A 23,328-nucleotide genomic window follows, 5' to 3' on the forward strand; every position below is an offset into this window, starting at 1 on the left:
TCTGTGTAGGGGGTGTAGGGTGTGGGGGGTGTGATGAGGAGGGGGTACGAGGGTTAGGGGGTGTGGGGGGATGTGTGGGAGAGAGGATGTGGAGAGGAGGAGGTGTGGGGAGTAGAGGGTGTGGAGAGGAGGGGATGTGGAGAGGAGGGGTGTTTGGAGTAGAGGGTGTGGAGAGGAGGGGTATGGGGAGGAGGGGTATGGGGAGGAGGTGTGAGGAGGAGGTGTGGGGAGTAGAGGGTGTGGAGAGGAGGGGGGTTGTGGAGAGGAGGGGTGTTTGGAGTCGAGGGTGCGGAGAGGAGGGGGTGTGGGGAGGAGGGGTGTTTGGAGTAGAGGGTGTGGAGAGGAGGGGATGTGGAGAGGAGGGGTATGGGGAGGAGGTGTGTGGAGGAGGTGTGGGGAGTAGAGGGGGTGGAGAGGAGGGGATGTGGAGAGGAGGGGATGTGGAGAGGAGGGGTGTTTGGAGTAGAAGGTGTGGAGAGGAGGGGGTGTAGGGAGGAGGGGGTGTGGGGAGGAGGGGTATGGGGAGTAGAGGGTGTGGAGAGGAGGGGGTGTGGGGAGGAGGGGTATGGGTAGTAGAGGGTGTGGGGAGGAGGAGGTATGGGATATTAGAGGGTGTGGGGAGGAATGGCATGAATGAGAATATAAATACAGGGTGGAGTAAATACGAAGGACATGTGTTTGTTCTATATAGTGCTGACTTGTCATTTGCGTTTTACAGGAGCGCGAAGCCACGAGAAGGAAGCAAAAGGGGAAACATCCAAACTAGATTTTTAGGAAGTGAGTGTTTTGGCCAGGTACAGGTATACATTTTTCCAGGAGCCAAGCATCTCCATGGAGCTGGGTGCAGGACGCGAGGATACCCAGGTAAGGCCCTACCAAGGACAGGTGTTTGAAGACCTGCGTGCCCAGTGCCTGCGATGGGGAGACCTCTATCGCGATGACATCTTTCCAGCCTCGCTGTGGTCCCTTGGCAGGGCCAAAGGTTCACCGATTCAACTGAGCGGGATCCAGTGGAAGAGACCCAAGGTAAGATTCTCGGTGTTCAAGATCACAATGGCAAGAAACGTATTTTAAACAAAAAACTTCACAGGTGACGAGCTTGCGGTGTAACCTGGACTGCCAGGATGGCCTCGATGTGCGATCCACACGCACCAAGCTGCCGAGCCTGGGTTCGAATCCTGACACCTATAAACTTGTTTGTTTCACAAGGAGGTGGAGGGTGATTCGTTAGTGTGTGTCCCGTCCCGTCCCGTCTGTCAGTATTAGTTAGTGAACGTTAAAGATCCCACGGTGTCCTTCACGAAGAGTAGGTGAGTTATCACCGGCACCCTGAACAAATTACAAATTCACGTTTTAACTAGGCTACTTAGTCGAGTGGCTGGTTAGAGTGGAGTAGAGTGGAGTGTGATAGGATTGTGGTCGGAGTGGAGTGTGGTAGGGGTGGAGTGTGATAGGATTGTGGTCGGAGTGGAGTGTGGTAGGGGTGGAGTAGAGTGGAGTGTGATAGGATTGTGGTCGGAGTGGAGTGTGGTAGAGGTGGAGTGTGATAGGATTGTGGTCGGAGTGGAGTGTGGTAGAGGTGGAGTGTGATAGGATTGTGGTCGGAGTGGAGTGTGGTAGGGGTGGAGTAGAGTGGAGTGTGATAGGATTGTGGTCGGAGTGGAGTGTGGTAGAGGTGGAGTGGGATAGGATTGTGGTCGGAGTGGAGTGTGGTAGAGGTGGAGTAGAGTGGAGTGTGATAGGATTGTGGTCGGAGTGGAGTGTGGTAGGAGTGGAGTAGAGTGGAGTGTGATAGGATTGTGGTCGGAGTGGAGTGTGGTAGGAGTGGAGTAGAGTGGAGTGTGATCGGATTGTGGTCGGAGTGGAGTGTAGTAGGAGTGGAGTGTAGTATGTGTGGAGTGTGGTAGGATTGTGGTCGGAGTGAATCGAGTGTGGTAGCAGTGTGGTAGGAGTGGAGTAGAGTGGAGTGTGATAGGATTGTGGTTGGAGTGGAGTGTGATCGGATTGTGGTCGGAGTGGAGTGTGGTAGGATTGTGGTCGGAGTGGAGTGTGGTAGGAGTGGAGTAGAGTGGAGTGTGATAGGATTGTGGTTGGAGTGGAGTGTGATCGGATTGTGGTCGGAGTGGAGTGTGGTAGGATTGTGGTCGGAGTGGAGTGTGGTAGGAGTGGAGTAGAGTGGAGTGTGATCGGATTGTGGTTGGAGTGGAGTGTGATCGGATTGTGGTTGGAGTGGAGTGTGATCCGATTGTGGTCGGAGTGGAGTGTGGTAGGAGTGGAGTAGAGTGGAGTGTGATAGGATTGTGGTCGGAGTGGAGTGTGGTAGGAGTGGAGTGGAGTAGAGTGGAGTGTGATAGGATTGTGGTCGGAGTGGAGTGTGATCGGATTGTGGTCGGAGTGGAGTGTGGTAGGAGTGGAGTAGAGTGGAGTGTGATCGGAGTGTGATCGGATTGTGGTTGGAGTGGAGTGTGATCGGATTGTGGTCGGAGTGGAGTAGAGTGGAGTGTGATCGGATTGTGGTCGGAGTGGAGTGTAGTATGTGTGGAGTGTGGTAGGATTGTAGTGTGGTTTCAATGGAAATAAGTTTGAAACGAGACAGGTATTAGGAGAACAACAAAGAACTAACGACACAGGTGTAAGGTGAGGAAACAGAAGTGAGGGTTGCACCATTTTTCTAAGTAATGAACAGGTGATCCCTCACCCCCAAGGTGCTAATTATTTAACGAAACCAATTCAATTTCAGTGAATGCCTCGTTAAATTCATGGCTCCAAGTCAAGAGCACAACGGTAGCCTCATCAAGCAGGTGTTCTTTCTCAAAAAGACATGAATATGATGATACCAAAGGAAATGTTGTAATGGGACATCCAAAAATTACTCTAAATAATCCAGTGGAGCCCGTGAGAGGTAAACCTGGCTATCCCTTGACTAGGCCCAAATCGAGTCAGGTACACCAAATAAGTCCAATACACCTTCAGTGTTAATTGAAGTTCAGGTCAAAATGTCTTAAATTGAAACTAATATTTGAGCTCAGTGGGAATTTAATGGGATTACAAATGAGAACCTGAACTTAGGATCTCATTTTACCAAAAGTTGGATCGTGGTGTCACCTGCTTACTTCAAAGGGACCAAGTTGTGGTTTCACATCTGTAAGCACCTGAGTGCGCACCTCTCGTGTGTATTTTACGTGATATGTTGAAACCATCATGTGACACATGGAATGATCATTTAATTTGTACTCAAACCATCTTCGGGGAACATGATCGAGGTTCATGGAAGAGCTGGAGCAGAATGGAAAGGGAGGGACACGAAGAGCCTAGTGGAGGTGAGAGTGGGATCGAATGGAACATGAGAAGGACACACGGGGTGACACCTTGATGAACACAACCTGAGTTGTGTTCCCCTCTTCTTCGGTTGTGGAAAGAGGGGATGAAAGTGAAAAGGAGCAAATCAACCGACAACCACAAAACAAAAAGAGGTGTGGGAGAGAGAAAACCACAACAACCTGCTAAAGGGGATTGCTTTGGAATTTTTGGGGTAGAAGGGATCATGAGTATGGATCGGGGATCGGGGATGACCTGAGGTCATGGCGAACAGGTGTATTGAAGCCCTGGAGGAAAGAATGAAACTGGACAGAATTGGGAAGTTTGTTCCACGGGTGAGAGAAAAGAGGAACAAATGAGTGGAGGTGAGCAGTGAACCTGGAATTTGTGAGTTTAACAAGAAGAGGAATACTATGAGACCAGGTGTGCCCACCTGGGGGGCACAGAGCCGAGAGATGGCAGAGCGTGCAAGACCAAAAAGGAGGCGGAACACAGAGAGGCCACCAACCTGCCTGCGATTTGACAATACCAGGCCGAGACTCTCAGCTTCGGTATGAGAGATACTCGGTAGATACGTTTGAATGTTATCGCTGTGGTGTTAGTGCTTCGGTATGGGAGATCCTCAGTCAATACGTTTGAATGTTATGGCTGTGATGTTAGTGCTTCGGTATGGGAGATCCTCAGTCGATACGTTTGAATGTTATGGCTGTGATGTTAGTGCTTCGGTGTGGGAGATACTCGGCAGATACGTTTGAATGTTATCGCTGTGATGTTCGTGCTTCGATATGGGAGATCCTCAGTCGATACGTTTGAATGTTATCGCTGTAATGTTAGTGCTTCGGTGTGGGAGATACTCGGTAGATACGTTTGAATGTTATCGCTGTGATGTTCGTGCTTCGATATGGGAGATCCTCAGTCGATACGTTTGAATGTTATGGCTGTGATGTTAGTGCTTCGGTATGGGAGATCCTCAGTCGATACGTTTGAATGTTATGGCTGTGATGTTCGTGCTTCGATATGGGAGATCCTCAGTCGATACGTTTGAATGTTATCGCTGTAATGTTAGTGCTTCGGTGTGGGAGATCCTCAGTCAATACGTTTGAATGTTATCGCTGTAATGTTAGTGCTTCGGTGTGGGAGATCCTCAGTCAATACGTTTGAATGTTATCGCTGTAATGTTAGTGCTTCGGTGTGGGAGATCCTCAGTCAATACGTTTGAATGTTATCGCTGTAATGTTAGTGCTTCGGTGTGGGAGATCCTCAGTCAATACGTTTGAATGTTATCGCTGTAATGTTAGTGCTTCGGTGTGGGAGATCCTCAGTCAATACGTTTGAATGTTATCGCTGTAATGTTAGTGCTTCGGTGTGGGAGATCCTCAGTCAATACGTTTGAATGTTATCGCTGTAATGTTAGTGCTTCGGTATGGGAGATCCTCAGTCGATATGTTTGAATGTTATCGCTGTAATGTTAGTGCTTCGGTGTGGGAGATCCTCAGTCGACACGTTTGAATGTTATCGCTGTGATGTTCGTGCTTCGGTATGGGAGATCCTCAGTAGATACGGTTGAATGCTATGGCTGTGATGTTAGTGCTTCGGTATGGCAGATCCTCAGTAGATACGTTTGAATGTTATGGCTGTGATGTTCGTGCTTCGATATGGGAGATCCTCAGTCGATATGTTTGAATGTTATCGCTGTGATGTTAGTGCTTCAGCATGGGAGGTCCTCAGTTGATACGTTTGAATGCAGAGAGGGAACCGAAGCAGTAACATCACAGCGATAACATTCAAACGTATCTGCTGAGGATCTGCCATACCGAAGCACTAACATCACAGCAATAACATTCAAACGTATCTGCTGAAGATCTGCCATACCGAAGCACTAACATCACAGCGATAACATTCAAACGTATCTGCTGAGGATCTGCCATACCGAAGCACTAACATCACAGCGATAAGGGAGGGAAGATGAGAGGATCCCGTTAAGAGCTGCACGATGAATACAAGAGTAGAGGAAGTCAGTGATGCATGAGAGGAGGTGGCCTTGGATACCATAGGCAGAGAGTTTGGAGATCAAGGCAGGATGCCAGACTGTATCAGAAGCACGACATATGTCCAGAGAGACGGCCATGACCTCATGTCAGATATTGAGTGTCTCCATTCATTGTTGGGAGAGTTGGAGCAGCATGTCTAACGTTCAAGGTTTCATAGATTACTAAGAGAAAGGCTCATCTACATATTACGGATGCAAAAAGGTGATAATTTTGATCCCCTCCCCCCACCCCACTTTTATTTCCCCAATTTCCTTACTTTTCTCATATTCTCTTTTTTAATCCAGGGTGTTCATAAAGTCCTTGTGCAACTTTGAACTTTGATACCTTTTGATGTAGGCATGATATAAACAAACTATAAATGGTGCATGGAAGCAAAAGTACCTTTGCCACCAAAGGTGGACGGAGGTTATATTTTTACCTCTGTCTGGTTGTGAGCAGGATATCTCAAAACGTTATGGATGGATTTGGACGAAACTCTGTGTAAAAGTTAGGTGTGTAACAAGGACAAATTGATGCAATTGTGGTGAAGATAGGATTCAATAATTTTAAAATCAGTATCGCCCCCGAAGAGGATGCAAGACTATTTATTGCAACTGTGTGTGTGTGTGTGTGTGTGTGTGTGTGTGTGTGTGTGTGTGTGTGTGTGTCTGTGCGTGTGTGTGTGTGTGTGTGTGTGTGTGTATATGTCTGTGTGTGTATGTCTGTGTGTGTGCCTGTGTGTGTGTGTGTGTGTGTGTGTGTGTGTGTGTCTGTATGTGTGTCTGTGCGTGTGTGTGTGTGTGTGTGTCTGTATGTGTGTCTGTGCGTGTGTGTGTGTGTGTGTGTGTGTGTGTGTCTGTGTGTCTGTCTCTGTGTGTGTGTGTGTATCTGTGTGTGTGTCTGTGTGTGTATGTGTGTCGGTGTGTGTGTCTCTGTGTGTGTGTGTGTGTGTGTGTGTGTGTCTGTATGTGTGTCTGTGCGTGTGTGTGTGTGTGTGTGTGTGTGTCTGTCTGTCTCTGTGTGTGTGTCTCTGTGTGTGTGTCTCTGTGTGTGTGTGTCTGTGTGTGTGTGTGTCTGTGTGTGTGTGTGTGTGTGTGTGTATCTGTGTGTGTGTGTCTGTGTGTGTATGTGTGTCGGTGTGTGTGTGTGTGTGTCTGTGTGTGTGTGTGTGTGTGTGTGTGTGTGTGTGTGGCTGTGTGTGTGTGTGTGTCTCTGTGTGTGTGTGTGTGTGTGTATCTGTGTGTGTGTCTGTGTGTGTATGTGTGTCGGTGTGTGTGTGTGTGTGTGTGTGTCTGTATGTGTGTCTGTGCGTGTGTGTGTGTGTGTGTGTGTGTGTGTGTCTGTCTGTCTCTGTGTGTGTGTGTCTGTGTGTGTGTCTGTGTGTGTGTCTCTGTGTGTGTGTGTGTGTGTGTCTCTGTGTCTGTGTGTGTATCTGTGTGTGTGTCTGTGTGTGTATGTGTGTCGGTGTGTGTGTCTGTGTGTGTGTCTCTGTGTGTGTGTGTGTGTGTGTGTGTGTGTGGCTGTGTGTGTGTGTGTCTGTGTGTGTGTGTGTGTGTGTATCTGTGTGTGTATGTGTGTGTATGTGTGTCGGTGTGTGTGTCTGTGTGTGTGTGTGTGGCTGTGTGTGTGTGTGTGTGTCTGTGTGTGTGTGTCTGTGTGTGTGTGTGAGTGTGGTTGTGTCTGTGTCTGTGTGTGGTTGTGTCTGTGTGTGTGTGTCTGTCTGTGTCTGTGTGTTTGTGGTTGTGTCTGTGTGTGTGTGTGTGTGTGTGTGTCTGTATGTGTGTGTGTGTGTGTGTCTGTATGTGTGTATATGTGTGTGTGTGTATGTGGTTGTGTGTGTTTGTGTCTGTGTGTGGTTGTGTCTGTGTGTGTGGTTGTGTCTGTGTGTGTGGTTGTGTGTGTGTGTGCGTGTGTGGTTGTGTCTGTGTGTGTGTGTGTGTGTGTGCATGTGTGGTTATGTCTGTGTGTGTTTATGTCTGTGTGTGTGGTTGTGTCTGTGTGTGTGTGTGTGTGCGTGTGCGTGTGTGGTTGTGTCTGTGTGTGTGTGTGCGTGTGTGGTTGTGTCTGTGTGTGTTTATGTCTGTGTGTGTGTGTGTGTGCCTGTGTGTGTGTGTGTGTGGCTGTGTGTGTGTGTCTGTGTGTGTGGGTGTGTGTGTGTGTGGTTGTGTCTGTGTCTGTGTGTGGTTGTGTCTGTGTGTGTGTCTGTGTGTGTGTGTGTGTGTGTCTGTGTCTGTGTCTGTGTGTGTCTGTGGTTGTGTCTGTGTGTGTGTGTGTGTGTGTCTGTATGTGTGTGTGTGTCTGTATGTGTGTATATGTGTGTGTGTGTGTGTGTATGTGTTTGTGTGTGTTTGTGTCTGTGTGTGGTTGTGTCTGTGTGTGTGTGTGTGTGTGTGTGTGTGTGTGTGTGTGGTTGTGTCTGTGTCTGTGTGTGATTGTGTCTCTGTGTGTGGTTGTGTCTGTGTGTGTGTGTGTGTGTGGTTGTGTCTGTGTGTGTGTGTGTGTGTGTGTCTGTGTGTGTGTGTGGTTGTGTGTGTGTGTGGTTGTGTCTGTGTGTGGTTGTGTCTGTGTGTGGTTGTGTCTGTGTGTGTGTGTGTGTGTGTGTGTGTGTGTGTGTGTGTGTGTGTCGTTCTACGTCTCTAGCTTTTCCCTTTAAAAATGTTTTTCCCAGGAACCGCTTGTCCAATCGATAAATTTAAAACATTGGAGTGATTTCCCATGGAGAATATTTTACTGCGATCTCTGATGTCATAAGTCACATGGTATGACAGCCATATTGGATTAAAGGGGAAAAAATTGGACATCTTTTTCTCCAAATCCACTCAACAAAGAAAATTGAAACTCGGCATATGTCATCAACTCCTCATGGAGTGTATACGATGATATTATGATGAGATCAGTGAAGTGGTATTCCAGCCAAAATTGGTTGAATCGAAATCGTTATGTGAAAAATCTGAAACTCCATATGTCTGATATATGACCCGATGTGAGTGAAGAATTAAATGTATGACGTCATATGTCACGTGGTCTGGCGGGCATATTGGATTGAAAATAAAAATGTAAAAAATCGTCTCCAAAACCGCTTAACATATCGATGCAAAACTTTATACATACGATCGACTCGTCATGGGGAATGGAGTTTGAAATGTTTTTCCTATTCACCTTCATTGATGCAAATTTAGCCTTAATGCGCACAGAAGTGGTTAAAAATCCTAATAATTAATGAATATAATCAATGAAGCTACGGATAATGCCAATGTATGTGACTTTATAAGTTGCATGGATGATATGGCTATATCGGCCATAATAGGAGCGTGTTCAGTTAACGATGGTAACGAGTTTTTGGTCAGAATGAGTGTATGAGGTCTAAGTATGCGCTCTACCGACTACCGAGTGCCATTCTAGCTTTTAAAGTGGTTTTCATCATTGAGAGATTGGGCCAAAAATGATATGAAGCACTATATGTCAAACGGTTGTCGATCGGTTATGACAAAACCCTGGTGGATGAGTCTGGTAGGTGACGAGAACAACCCAATTCGATTTTGGTTCAGGTCTGGATCCAGATCCGGCCTATCAGTGGGACACAAAAGGTAAGGTCTGCAGCCTGGCGGAGTTATGCCCCCATTGGACTACGTTTTATGGGGCTATGTGAAACTGCTGATGACTCATCAAAACCACACTCTTGGATGAACTTCGGTCTACAATCATAAATGCAATAGATTAAATGACTCAATAGCAACTGGAGAATATTCAACAAGTTGGAAGAGCGGATTGAACGATTTATTACGAAAGTTGGCAGTTATGTTGAAGACTAAAATTTGGACCTGTATTGATTAAAAACTACGTGAATTATGCTTTCTTGCAACATTTGTAGTTTGTTTGTATCATGGTCTCATTTAAAGGTATAAAAGTTTAAAGTTGCACAAGGACCTATTGGACACGGTGTTCAACAGCAACCCCTCTTTTTGCTTACATAATATATATATATATAATCTGATTGGTGTCAAATTGGTCATTCTCTCTGGAATGCAAACAAGAAAAATAAACTAATTAGTTTCTGTATAATGGTAAGTGTAGCTATGGTTGTAAAAATAGATGAGGATGCTTTTTCAAAATGTATAATAGGTGTCTGTTTACCTGTTCATTACTGATTATTATCAATCAGGTACTATGGGATATTTGAAGTCTACAAGTGCATGCAAGCAGATGGGACAGCCAGCTTAATGTCCGCTTCTGTACGACACCAACCCCTTTGATTCCTCCGAGCAATTCGTTAAAAGCAATATTGATATTGTAAGCTAATGGTGAAATGTACTGCAGGTGAGTCGGGTGACGGTTTTTCTGTAAATGCAATGGCGCACCCTGTGAGTGAAGAATGCATGGCCTAATCGATGTACATGGGTTTTCACATCTTTTCAAAGGAAATTTGTTCGAATCCACTGTTCATCTCAGAAAACGCGACACGGACCGACATCGTGCAAGGTGCTCTCGGTAAGCTGGTTGTTTATTAGAAGGAATGAGTGATGTTATCACTAAGGGAATGCGACTGAGTGATGTGATTGAGGTTAGGACAATTCACTGATCTCTATACTAACTGGATTGGAGGCTCGACGCCAAATCAACGCTAATCGGTCCATTCGCTGTGAAGTCACCGGAAGTAGATTCGTCGCCATATTGGTTCCCCCGGAAAATCTGCGTCCGTTCATTGTCTTTATAGAAGGAATGAGTGATGTTATCACTAAGGGAATGCGACTGAGTGATGTGATTGAGGTTGGGACAATTCACTGATCTCGAGACTAACTGGATTGGAGGCTCGACGCCAAATCAACGCTAATCGGTCCATTCGCTGTGAAGTCACCGGAAGTAGATTCGTCGCCATATTGGTTCCCCCGGAAAATCTGCGTCCGTTCATTGTCTTTATAGAAGGAATGAGTGATGTTATCACTAAGGGAATGCGACTGAGTGATGTGATTGAGGTTAGGACAATTCACTGATCTCGAGACTAACTGGATTGGAGGCTCGACGCCAAATCAACGCTAATCGGTCCATTCGCTGTGAAGTCACCGGAAGTAGATTCGTCGCCATATTGGTTCCCCCAGAAAATCTGCGTCCCTTCATTGTCTTTATCAAAAGACAATGCCTGCTATATTTTATAAAATAATTTAATCGAAATTTCAACAAAACATTCGATTCAAATTGACTTTAGACAGCAAGTTGCTGTGAGGAAAGATGCCGTCCTGTACACATGTTGCTATTTTATATTCTGTGATTATAATTTATCATAATTTGGCAATATCCTGACTTGTCTTGGAGGAGAATAACAAAAATATTTACTCTGACCATCATGTTTCTCTGCCCAGAAGTATAACTCAGAAGTTTGTTTTCACTATACTCTTCTGATTCTGATTCTTTGATAAATGGATGCAATTTATTTTCAATGGTGCTCACTTCAGTAAGAATATTGTGCCATGTGGAATGAAAAAAACAAAACAAAACAAAACCAACACTTGACCACACATATGGTATACAAGTATTAACATACCAATTTATTTTGCAGATCCATGTTATATTATCAGCCATGAAAAAGTAAACGCAGTCATATTTTCCTATTCTTTAAATTTTTAAAGAATATTTAATTACTATTAATATTTAATATTGATATTAATATTATTTAATATTTAATTTAATTTATTTAATTATATTTAATTATTTAATTGTTTAATATTATTATTTGTTATTAGAATATTTAATTTATTTAATATTTAATTAGAGGGAATTTAAAGAATTTAATATTTAATTATCAGCATATTTCCTACGAAAATTCCACCTTCCCACTTTATTTTATTCCATTCCGAATTGATTTTAATCCGTTCCAGGGTTGAAAAAGCATTATTACAGGATTGATGAAATGCCATCGAACCGTATAAAAACCGCAGCGATCGATTAGAATGAAGAAGAGGAATCACATTACATCGGTAAATGACGTTCGTTTTGGGGAATCGTGGGGGAACAAAGATGGCGGACAAATGGCTTCAAAAAACGAGCTTCCCTTCCTATCCAGTTAGTATAGAGATCAGTGGGACGATTCCAATCATTCCGAGACCAAATGACAAGTTCCTGCTTGTTTGACATTTTTGTTCACTGAACCATCTTGTGCAATGCTGTCTCCCAGCACCTGCCGCACGTATCTTTTGGAAATGCAATTGAGATTCCCACGTTAGCCACCAAATCTTGTCACGACTATCAACTACCAACCAGCATGATATAATCACATTGCGAACATCGTTATCCCAGCTCTATCCCTGGATTTTATTTTTCTTTACATTTCACACACAAGACGCTGACATACAAGTTACACACATGCACACACATGACACCTACACATCGGAATCACACACAAGACAGCAACGCACCTGCACCACATGCATGGGACACATTGGATTTGGGACAATTAGTGTCCATTCGGATAACACCCCTCGTCCAGGCAGTGATCGCTCGGGCTCGAACTGTCATTTGGGTGTCTCATGCGAGGGAGTACCAGAACGTCAGATAGCCGGCTCAGACGTTCCACTGAAGCACGATGGCGCCTGCCTCAGCAACTTGCTTTTTTTTTTTGCACATCGTTAAAATTAAATAATGATGGAGTTTTTTTTCTCCACAATTTCACCAGATTTCCAGAATTGTGGAACCGAACCCTAACCCTAACAACAACGATCTTTAAAATGACCTGGATTTTCTGGTGTGATCCCTGGTCGAACCTAGAAAGAGAAAATAGTCGGAAACAGAAAAATAAATAAATAAATAAATAAATAAATAAACAGAAGGCTGCCTCGATCGCTCCAAAAAATAACCTGCGTAGCATTTGAAGCAAAAACATGTTGACTGCCTACGTGCATATGTAATACATCGTGGTCATATAGCTCGGATAGATTCCAATTGCACTTGGCAGAGGCTTGAGCTTGAGGCCTATATGGCATTACAAATAGTCCCCATGAGCTACTTGGCCAAATTGTGACAATTGCTACCATGAGAGGGCCCCAGACTTTTTTTGTTGTTTTCTGTTAGCTATATGTATCTGTAACACCAAACAACATGATGGACATTTCTGGAGAGTAGCTTAATGTCTGTAGAGCTAAAAATGTGAGATAGGGGTCGCAAAACAGAAAAAATCCTCAAACGAGCATGTTTGAAGGTACAACTTTGTCAAACCAATCTAAATTGTTTCCGAGACTCGTGGTACATCGTGATATAAGGTTACACTAACTACAACATGTCAAAACTCAATTTAATATAGATTTTGAACTTGTCTCAACCAGTTTAACCATATTGTAGCTCATTATATTTTGAGCCTAAGTCTTGAGCCAAACAGACACAACAATTTTCTTTCTTGCCCCTTTCACATGCAACATTGCCTCACATACATGACTCCAATTCAGAAGACAAACTAATGACGATTACACGCTAAAATGTTTTACTGTTGTTGCCTTCAGTAAATACAAAATATCCAAGTACGAAAGAATAAAATTGACATGTTGACAATATCATATAGTATTCAAGTAGTTTTTGTTGGAAAGTCATTCGTATGTAGTCCTGTTTTCAGACATAATACTTCATAGTAACATATGCTCCAAATATAAAATGCTCTTCCAGGATAAATCCATGAATCAGACAATAACAAACATTACATACATATACAGTTGTACATCTACTCATTTATTCATCATCACGATCCGAATTGTCCAAATCGATGAAGTCATCATTTACATCGTCATCCTTCATGTTGTCACATGTTTCCAGCATGCAGGCATCCGTACATGTCAAGCCATTCACCATGCACTGGCACGATGGCAACTGGCAGATTCGTTTGCACTTGCATGAAAGGAATCCCAAGACCGCATCGGGTGCTATGGGACCAGTCATCCAGTTGACTATGAGCTGTCCCTCGTCGTCCAGGGTCCACCCATTACTGTCAACAGGACTCTGTATGCTGGGCTTGCCGGTCAGGGATCTCTGCCAAATGGCTGCTTGGTAGTTTGCCCTCACGGCATGCATCTTTAGGGAATCCATGCATGGAGGCAACTGTGAAGAGTCTACGTTTCCGTTCTTGATTCTAAATAATTGGTAACGCATTTCATTGACGTGTGCGATTGGTTAATGACATGTTTAATGTCGTGTGTGGACTCCAGGTCCTGAACCTTATCCTTGAGTATGGCATTGTTAGTGGGGCGGCTTAGCCCAAATATTCAAAAGAATTGTGCATTTTGTGATACAAGCACCAAATTTGGCAAAAATGTACATTAATATGTTGCGAACATTTTCAGATATTGGGCCACTTGAAATTCTCTCTTTATGTCCGCCATATTGGATTTCAAAATGGCCGCCACTTGAAATCTACATTTGCTATTATCTCTGGTGTCTGGGAGACTACACTACACTACACCTACAACCACTACTGTCTGGGAGAAACCAGGGATGCAGAGGACCTTCCGGAGTTTGAAGACTGGTGTTGCCAGAGAGGAAAAGACATCCCCCAGTTTCACTACTGGGCAACCGTGCTGGAACTAGAACTGTTGGTTCTAGTGTATGTGCGTTCTCTCAGGCAGGGATCGTTAATGATGTACCTCGATGCTCTGACAGAGCTGGTCCCCTGGTTCTATGCACTGGATCACACCCACTATGCTAGGTGGATACCTGTGCACCTGAAGGACATGGCCGAACTCACCATCAAACACCCAGATGTAGCCAGGAAATTCAGGGAAAGCCACTTCACCGTTCAGAAAACACAGAGGGTGTTCTCTTCAATCCCGATTGACCAGGCACATGAGCAGAATAATGCCTGCATCAAAGGAGACGGTGGAGCAGTTGGGCTCACTGACAACCCTAGTGCCCTACGTCGCTGGATGGTTGCGGGACCAGAAGTTGCCAGGGTGATCGAAGAATTCCAGGATGGGAACCAACACTGGAGACGGCAAACAGCAGACACACGTCATCATGATCAGACGCCAAGTGTACAGGCCTCATTTGTGAAAGATGTTCGCTCTCTCGTCGGTGTCATAGAGGAGATGGGCAACCCATTCGAGGAGGAGAGTCAGGATGTAGTCAAACTGGACACAAAGGAGATCGCAGATCCTGCTGCTGTGGAGACCGTGATGAATGCCAAGAGGATTGGCCAAGAGCAGTTCGAGGCTTTCACCAGAGAGTGTCTGTTGGACAGAACAAAGGCAGTGGACGCACCCATTCCTCGTAACAAGCTGAAGGTGTTCAGCACTTCCACTCCAAGAAGCCAGAGCAAAGGTCAGCAACAGCTCGCCTCCATCAAGAATGACCGTGAACTCTTCGCACGCCTGTACATTGGCTGCCAGACGAGGGATGGAAACCTTGAGGAGTTCTTTTGTCACGAGAATCAGGCATGTCCTCCTGCATTGTCTGATGGTGGAAGCCTCTGCACTGGTACCAAGAGTGATCTCCTCACATGCTTGGAAGAAGTCTCCGACGCAAAGACAGAGACTCCTGTCACGACCTGTATTGTGCTTGATGGAGCAGCCATCGTCCAGATGCTGAAGCCGGCTGCATCAAAGACCTTTGAAGAGTATGCACAACAGATCTTCATCCCATATATGTCCACGAAGCTGCAAACAGTGTCACGCCTGGATCTGGTCTGGGATACTTACCTTGCTGATTCACTGAAAGGTAGTACACGTGCAAAGCAGGGACAAGGTGTGCGGAGACGTGTGGTGGCTGCCGCAGCCATACCAGGAAACTGGCAGAACTTCCTACGAGTGGACAGCAACAAGACCGAGCTGTTCAGGTTCCTCTCAGCAGCTCTCATGGAATGGTTTGACCAGGAGGACAAGCAACTCGTCATTACTGATGGAGAGGCAGTGCTCAGCAAGCCACTACTGCCAGATCTGACCTCACTCGCCCCATGTAACCATGAAGAGGCTGACAGTCGGATGTTGCTGCATGCATCTCACGCAGTCCAGCATGGACACCATGCAATACTCATCCGGACTGTAGACACCGATATTGTGGTGCTGGCAGTGTCCCTGGCACAGGAGTTGCAACCAGAAGACAAACTGTGGCTGGCATTAGGAACAGGCCAGAGTTTCCGATACCTAGCAGCACACGAAATAGCAGCTGGATTGGGACGAGAGAAGGCTCGTGCACTGCCAATGTTCCACGCTCTAACTGGATGCGACACTGTGTCTAGTTTTCATAGACATGGCAAGAACACTGCGTGGGCAGTCTGGACGGTACTGCCAGAACTCACTGAGGCGCTGCTGCTGCTGTCCTCTGCACCTCGTGACATACCAGACGATGCAATGCGCATCATCGAGAGGTTCGTGATCCTGTTGTATGATCGAACCAGCAAATGCACAGACATTGACAAGGCCAGGAGGAAACTCTTCGCAAGGAAGAACAATGTGCAGCTCATCCCTCCAACGAAGGCAGCTCTGGAGGAACATGTCAAGAGGGCAGTGTATCAAGGTGGACATGTGTGGGGTCAGATACTGCTGCCAGCACCAGAGCTCCCTCCACCAACCAACTGGGGTTGGTCAAGGACTGGAGAAGGACAGTACACACCTTACTGGACCAGGCTAACTGAGGCAGCTCACAGCTGCATTGAGCTGGTTTCTTGCAAGTGCAAGAAAGGGTGTGTGAGGCGCTGCAAGTGCAAAAAGGCTGCCCTTCAGTGCACAGCCCTCTGTGTGTGTGAAGGGGACTGCACATGACGATGAGTCAACAACATACATGTACTTGTGGCAATGCTGAACTTGTTAACATGACACTGTTTATGTACACGTATCTTCAGTACCGGTATATACCTAGCCTCAGATACCAGTACACCTAGCCTCAAATACTAGACCATGTAGCATGTCAGTATTATACCTAAGACATTTACAGAACTAAGACATTCTTTTCAAAGTATTGTGTTGAATCCAATATTTGCCTAGATAATTTCCAAATAAAATTATATAACAGACTGTGATAGATAATATTAAGTTGAAATTGGTACCATTGGATTCCTTGCCCCCAAAAACATACATTTAGATACCAGAATCAAGTCAATAGCTGCATTACGTCCAGAGATAATAGCAAATGTAGATTTCAAGTGGCGGCCATTTTGAAATCCAATATGGCGGACATAAAGAGAGAATTTCAAGTGGCCCAATATCTGAAAATGTTCGCAACATATTAATGTACATTTGTGCCAAATTTGGTGCTTGTATCACAAAATGCACAACAGGTTTGCTATGCTGCTACACTATGTCTCTAACAGCTTGTGCAACTGATAAATTGTCAGGATATACAAGAATCCTACCAGTTTCCTCACTGATGAAGTGGAGAGACTCACAGAATTCTGCATCGAGCTTACGCCGAATATGATTTTTGGTCTGTTTCTTCACATCATGGTAGCCATAGATTCTCATGAATTCTCCAAGTTTCTCAGTTAGGACAGTCAGTCGAACCGCCTGAGGATCAATGAACATAGTGTCCCTTATGTACTTGAATAGCATCATACACGATTCTTGTTCTGCTTCTCGATAGGCCACATCTTCGTCTGGCATACTAGGAGTCACAACTTTGGGCTTCTCATCCCTCGTGTAATTTCTGTAACAAGTCTTATGGTAGTGGGCTTCTGCTGCCACTAGTTCTCGTGATGTTATGGCAGGAATTTTGTTGTCAGATTTTCGAACATCTGCTTGTCGAACCTTGTCATCAGAGCGGAGCTCCAAAGACTGCATGAGTGGTTCACGGGTTTTGAATCCTGTGATGTATTTGGTTTTCTTGTCACAGAAAATACAAATTTGATCCATAACACGAGATGAACTAGGGCCATCACGCCTGGATGTCCGCGGATCTCTGGCAGCAGAAGAGTCTTCTTTTGAGGAAAAGCTCGCGAGTGTTTTCTTGTGTGTAAAAGACGAACGGCAGTTCCTACAATACCATAGTTTTGAGTCACATTCATCGGCACAGATATTAAGGATGGCATCAAAGTCTTGTATCCTGGCAGCATTCTGTAGCGCTTCTATGGACTGCAGATCCTTTGGTTTGGTGAGGTCACCGAGTGGTGCTTTCACTGAACAAATGATGCAGGTCCTCTCCTCAAGATGAGGCCTCTTGGCTGGCTTCCGAGTTTCACCCATTATATCTATTCACCTGTAAAGATACAGCATACAGTATTTTAATTACCAATTTGAGAAATAACCATGATAACAATTCATGCAAATATTGGTACATTCAGTGTCAGTTATAGTAGTGCTGTCTGCTTTCGAAGTCAATTACTATGGCAAATTGAAACATATTAAAATCTTAAGTAATCAGAGAAATATATTTATCAAATTGAACTTAAATAGTGTAAAGGGAATAAAGAGATGAGTCATACCCAGCGTCATCAAACATGAGAAGTGTTGTGAATCTGAGCTCCCTCCCGTCATCTTGTCACTCTCGGAAGACAGCATGTCAGTAAACACCACATGTATTGATGAATAATGCTGCATGGATTAATATGAGTAATGCCTTAAATAATGTAAACACCACATAATTAACATTTAATAGGATGATGTTCATATTGTTAACAATTGGATCACAATGATTTTCATCATCCTTACATCCCATCACAATTTTATTCAAAGTTGACCTCCGTCAATGCCTATCGGGACCGTATTAAGTGCTTTTAAAATGATCAACATTGTGAGAGAGAATCAGTTTGATCAACCAATCATACATTGATTACATCCACATCATGAAAAACAACTCGTATTACCTGTTCTTGATTTATTTTTAATTGGAAACATATTCTAAGAAATTAGGCACCGCTTGGCCAAAAATCGTGAAATCTTCAAAGTCCAATAAAAAACTTGAGCTACCCTACTGAGAACTCCATCATGCTGTTTTGTTATGTCGATGGGTATATAAATAAGATAAAACAACCAAAGTTTGGTGCCCTCTCATGGTAGCAATTTTTGGACGGGCTCATGGTCTCAAAGGCCTGTGGTGCATATCGGCTTCAACCTTTCAATATTTGATCATCCTTTTAACAGTCCCATTGGTCGTTTTACACCGAAGGGAAACCTTATAGGGAGGGCATGGCAATTGTGAATATGACCTCCCTGAACAAATATTTCTTTCGCTTCACCTTAGACCAACATGGCAGCCGAATGATAGCTTTAATGGGTGGAAAGAATGTTAGACACAAACGGATGGATGAACCAGCACATTATACTGTATATAGATAGATTATAGAGTAGTGTCAAATTCCAAAATCATCATATTTATTAACAGGAAAGATATCGTGGCATATTTCTTAACAGAAAATAAAAAACCGGGAGCCGTCGAGGCAGCGGTCTGTTGCCTTATACACCACCCAGGTAAAAAAAAAAATTTTTTGTCTGATTGAAAAAGATCATACTTTTTCTGGAGGTTTGGATTAATTTGAAGCAGCTTTTGCTTTATCATTTTTCTCTCCGAAAAGCGTTTCCATGGGTCAGGTTGTTTGTATATACGGTATATATATATATATATAAGATGTTTTTATTTTGCACCACATTGATTTCATTGTGAAGTTGACTTCAATCACCTGTGTCCTGTTGCTGTTGCTCTCATATTTGGCTCCTTCTAAGGATTATTTGGCTCCCAAGTGCAAATCGGAAATAAAAGATGTTTGATTTCCTGTCCGCTCATGTTTTAGATGCATACTTACGGTGTAAAAATGTCAAGACCAGAAGGTGACGGAGACCGATAAACTGCGCTTGTATATTTATAAATGAAAAGTCTGAAAATTAAGTACAACTTTCCAATTTACAGGTGACTGCTGGCTGCTCTCATGTTTGGGATGTTTGACTCTTAAGAAAAAGCTCATTCACAAAGTGCTTTCCATTCCGCAAAGTTTCACCAAAAACTACGCCGGTATCTTTCACTTTCAGGTCAGTGTGGCATCACAACAGGCACAGACACCACTCTACTTTACAAACTGCTTGGCTTTTTACCACTTACTTCTTACTGTTATATATACCACCTTTTATATATACCACCACATATGTATGCAAAACACTAAAGGTCAATTAACATTCACAAAAAAAAGGAAATGAATAGTCCCAAGTGGGACAGACACTCATCTCCGGATGGAGGGCAGTCGTTGTCGGGCTTGGACATCTTAAAGAGTCTTAAAGGTTTTAGGGTTCTTTTTGGTCTTATGGTTCTAAAAGGTCTTAAGGGTTGTAAGGATTTTGGGGGGAGTTATGTATCTTAAGGGTGTTAAGGTGCTTAGGGGTCTTAAGGTTTTAAATGGTATTAGAGGGTTTTAGGGTTCTAAAGGGTCTTGGGGGTTTTAGGCATCTTAAGAGTATTGGGGTCTTTTGGTCCTTCAGGTTCTAAAGGGTCTTCGCTTTTTAGAGGGTCTTAGGGGTCTTGGCTTTAGGCATCTTAAGAGTATTAGGGGTCTTATGGTCCTTTAGGTTCTAAAGGGTCTAAGTTTTTTGGAGGGTCTTAGGGGTCTTGGCAGTGATGTTGGTGGATTTCCAAGCGGATGGAAATGACCTGAGACAAATTATAGGGTGAAAAGGACAGAGGGAGGATGTGCAAGAGGAGCAGAGCAGGTTTTTGGGACACCTGAGCTGATTCCATCTGGTCCCATTGCAGAGTCCGAGTCTATGGTTGGCAAAACCTTCTCTGGTGCAAAAGCCAGAGTCCAGGAGCAATTGGGTATTACAGGGAAGGATGGGTACCGAGAGTGAGGGATTGGGGACACAAGATTTGGAAGCAAACACAAGATTTACCGCGCTGTGTGCATCCACGCTCGGGACGAGCGACTCCGTACAATTTGCCAATTTCAGAGCCAAAGTACTGTACTGCTAAACTACCGGTTCATGTTCCGATGCGTGTTCAAAATATCAAATACAATTGAAATTAAGTAGTTCCCATATCACCGACTGGCTTTTGACAGATGGACAGAGTGCACCGCCAACCACAAATATCCGCAAGTGTGTGCAAGGGTCCCAATAATTTGAAGCCACAATTCCAACCACATCGCCAGATTTCATCATGTGCTGTTCGGCTTCCGTAAACTTTATTGATACTCTTTCGGCCTGCATGACTGCATCTGTCCAGTTTTGGTGGCAGGGAAGCTGGACGGATGTTGTGGTGGATGACAGGTTGCCTGTAAAGAACGACCACCTGGTGTTCCTACACTCGGGTGAACGAAACGAATTCTGGAGTGCACTGCTTGAAAAGGCCTATGCCAAGTAAACTCGGTTTCTCCTTTAATATTGCCACACATCTATAACAATGTCATTCTTTTTCTCACTGGAAGTTGCTGAATACCCGGCTATTTCCGAGGTCCTATGTATGAATACATACTATTTGGGTGTCCCAGGGCCTAGTCCCGCGTTATTTGTCCTGCAGGTTGCACGGCTCTTATGAGGCCCTGCACGGTGGGATCACCACGGATGCCATGGTGGACCTCACCAGTGGGGTCTGCACCACGATTTCCATGGAAAAGCCGCCAGACAACCTTCACAAAACGATGAAGCAAGCACTCAGACAAGCAGCCCTGGTTACCGTGCACATCCAGGTTGGTTAATATCGGTGGTGTAATCTGCTTCGGACATGGTTGGAACCCCAGCCGAGTGACGCTACATGCTACTTCTTTGCTTGATGCTCGGCATTTAACCCTTGGATGCATGATTGGGCCTCGGAGGCCCACAAGGTTTTTCTTGTTGCAAAAACGATGCTGTACAATTTTTATTTGGAATGAGCCTCATTTTCATCGACTTTCATGCTGTTACACAAAATTCAGTGACATAAAAAAATAAAAATTTCATTCAGGCTCGTGGGAAAATCTTCATTCTTTACTTATAACCTGAAAATTCGACACGAATGCAGGCCTGGGGCCTTTGAGGCCCCGCATAAATGTTGTAGTACTACTATGTTATATCTGTTATATCATTATTTTCTTGATATTTAGCTTCATTATATGCTCCTATAACTTGGTTATAAATAATTCAGTTTCAAAAATATGAAAATTAAAAAACTTTACACGAATACATTCATGGGGCCTCCGAGGCCCAATGGCTGCATATGTGTAGGATTTTTGACAGTTGTGGACATATACATTCTAAATAAAAGGATTAGTGAATCATATTTTTTGAGCAAATACTCCTCCATGAGCCTAAACGTTTTAGAGAAAAAAAATTGAAAAATCAACAAAAAATTTTTTTTGCAAAAAAGAAAGAAAAAGATTCATTACTTGTATGGGATTCTTCCAACTAATAGGATCAATGATTCACATTTTCTGAGCAAATACACATCCATGAGCATCGACTTGAATTGATAAAGGATATGAAAGAAATAAAATCTATAAAAAAAAAAATTAACAAAAACATCCGTTGGGCCTCCGGGGCCCAATGGCTGCGTTTATGTAGGATTTTTGACGCCTGCATGCAAGAGTTAAAAAGGATAAAACACAGACAAATAAACACAAGTTGGCAACCATAATGCAGGCTTTGATGGGCCTAATGGCCAACTGTGTGTGAAGTTCCTTACAAGGGAGCATTTATTATTTATTTATTTATTTATTAATACAGATAATTCAAATCAACACAACAAATGGCAGCTTTTGTGATGATAATTATTTTACCATGTACAGTAAATTGTCACCATATTGCCGAGTCTGAAAGCATATGGTGTATTTCTGAGGCCTTCCACAATGTGCTCCGTGGATATAAACAACTTCCCACAAGCCAACTTCTTGGGAATCGAGTTATGTCGCCCGCTGCGCCTTGGAGCTGGGACAATGGCGTGCATGTTAAATCAACAGACGATGAACTTTCTGGCTTTGTCCCTGACTGCCAAGACCACATCTGGACTCTTCCATTGCTGGCCACACATTTGTACTGGCTGGATTTTCAATGAGGTCCATTTATTTACCAGATTGATAATGCCCGCACTTGCCAGGTTACTGGCTGGGGGTCTGGTTCTGCTGCAATCCCAGCAGGAAGTCATCCATTGATCAACTTATCTTTTCATAACAACTTCAAGCACATCAATCCAGATTATATCCGGTTATCACAAAGCTAGCGTTACCAGGTTTTTCAAAATGTCAAAGATTTGCAAACATTTTGAAGCCATTTTCCCCTTTTTACAGGGGTTGGTCGAATGATGACGTTCCTCCATATGGATCGCTCCTTTGTTCTCAGTTCCGTTCAAACTCAAACAATCCATTTCTTCATTGCCAGTTTCATCTTAGAACGTCCTCTTGGCTTTCTTCCTCCTACTCCGAGCTTTATTCCTTTCTTTCCAGCTTCATCTTCTGACCATCGTTGTGCATGATCATACCAACCTACCCAGCTAACACGACACCGTTGGGCCGACGTTGGAGCAACGTCAGGACAACGTTGGAAAATAGATGTCGCAATTGCAACCAATAGTTAACGTTAGGGCAACGTTGGAAAATAGACGTCGCAATTACAACCAATAGGCAACGTCACCCCGACGTCAACAATGCGCTTGCGACCAATTGACCAAATGCCAACGTTGGCCCAACGGTGTTGTGTTAGCTGGGTAGTCTTCTCTTCCCCGGTTCTTCTTCACTAGTAGAGATTTTTAATCTCTTCCTGGTTTCTGATCTCAGAATCCTTTCTTTCAGGGACCCTCCATTCATTAATCATATCATTCTCATCTCTGGTCTTTCCAATCTTTTTAGATCTTCAATTCGCATTGTCCATGTTTTTACCTCCATAGCGATCTGAAACAAGCTTTATCATCTCTAAGTTTTCACGTAATGGAATGTTTTTATCATGATACTGTAGCGACCCATGGGTCCCCCAAGCAAGACCGGCATCAGAATCTCCTTGCTCCAGCCGGTGACGTCACCGGCGGGGATCCCCGGTGCCAGAGTGGCTGGTCACGTGACCGCCAAAGCGTGCCGCGCGTGCGGGTATAATGAGCTACACCTGTGGATCACGTGACCACCGAAGCACGC

General features: G+C 44.2%; 1 protein-coding gene across 4 annotated transcripts in view; it reads left to right on the forward strand.

Annotated features, from left to right (window-relative positions):
- The first annotated feature begins 622 nt into the window (after nt 1-622).
- LOC137439635 (calpain-9) overlaps nt 623-23,328 on the forward strand; it is a 92,210-nt gene continuing 69,504 nt past the window's right edge. For 3 of the 4 annotated variants that reach the window (XR_013621415.1, XM_078768350.1, XM_068135583.2), the window contains exons 1-5: nt 623-1,026; nt 9,767-9,836; nt 19,155-19,273; nt 20,457-20,590; nt 20,751-20,919. Coding sequence is in view for 2 of the 4 variants with exons in the window: in XM_078768350.1 (XP_078624476.1) it covers nt 832-1,026; nt 9,767-9,836; nt 19,155-19,273; nt 20,457-20,590; nt 20,751-20,919 (687 nt within the window). In the remaining 2 variants the exon portion in view is untranslated. The remainder of the gene's footprint in view (nt 1,027-9,766; nt 9,837-19,154; nt 19,274-20,456; nt 20,591-20,750; nt 20,920-23,328) is intronic. The other variant, XR_013621414.1, reaches the window with a different exon arrangement.

This window comes from Myxine glutinosa, chromosome 14, assembly GCF_964187855.1.
Source record: "Myxine glutinosa chromosome 14, kmMyxGlut1.1, whole genome shotgun sequence".
Classification (NCBI taxonomy): Eukaryota; Metazoa; Chordata; class Myxini; order Myxiniformes; family Myxinidae; genus Myxine; species Myxine glutinosa.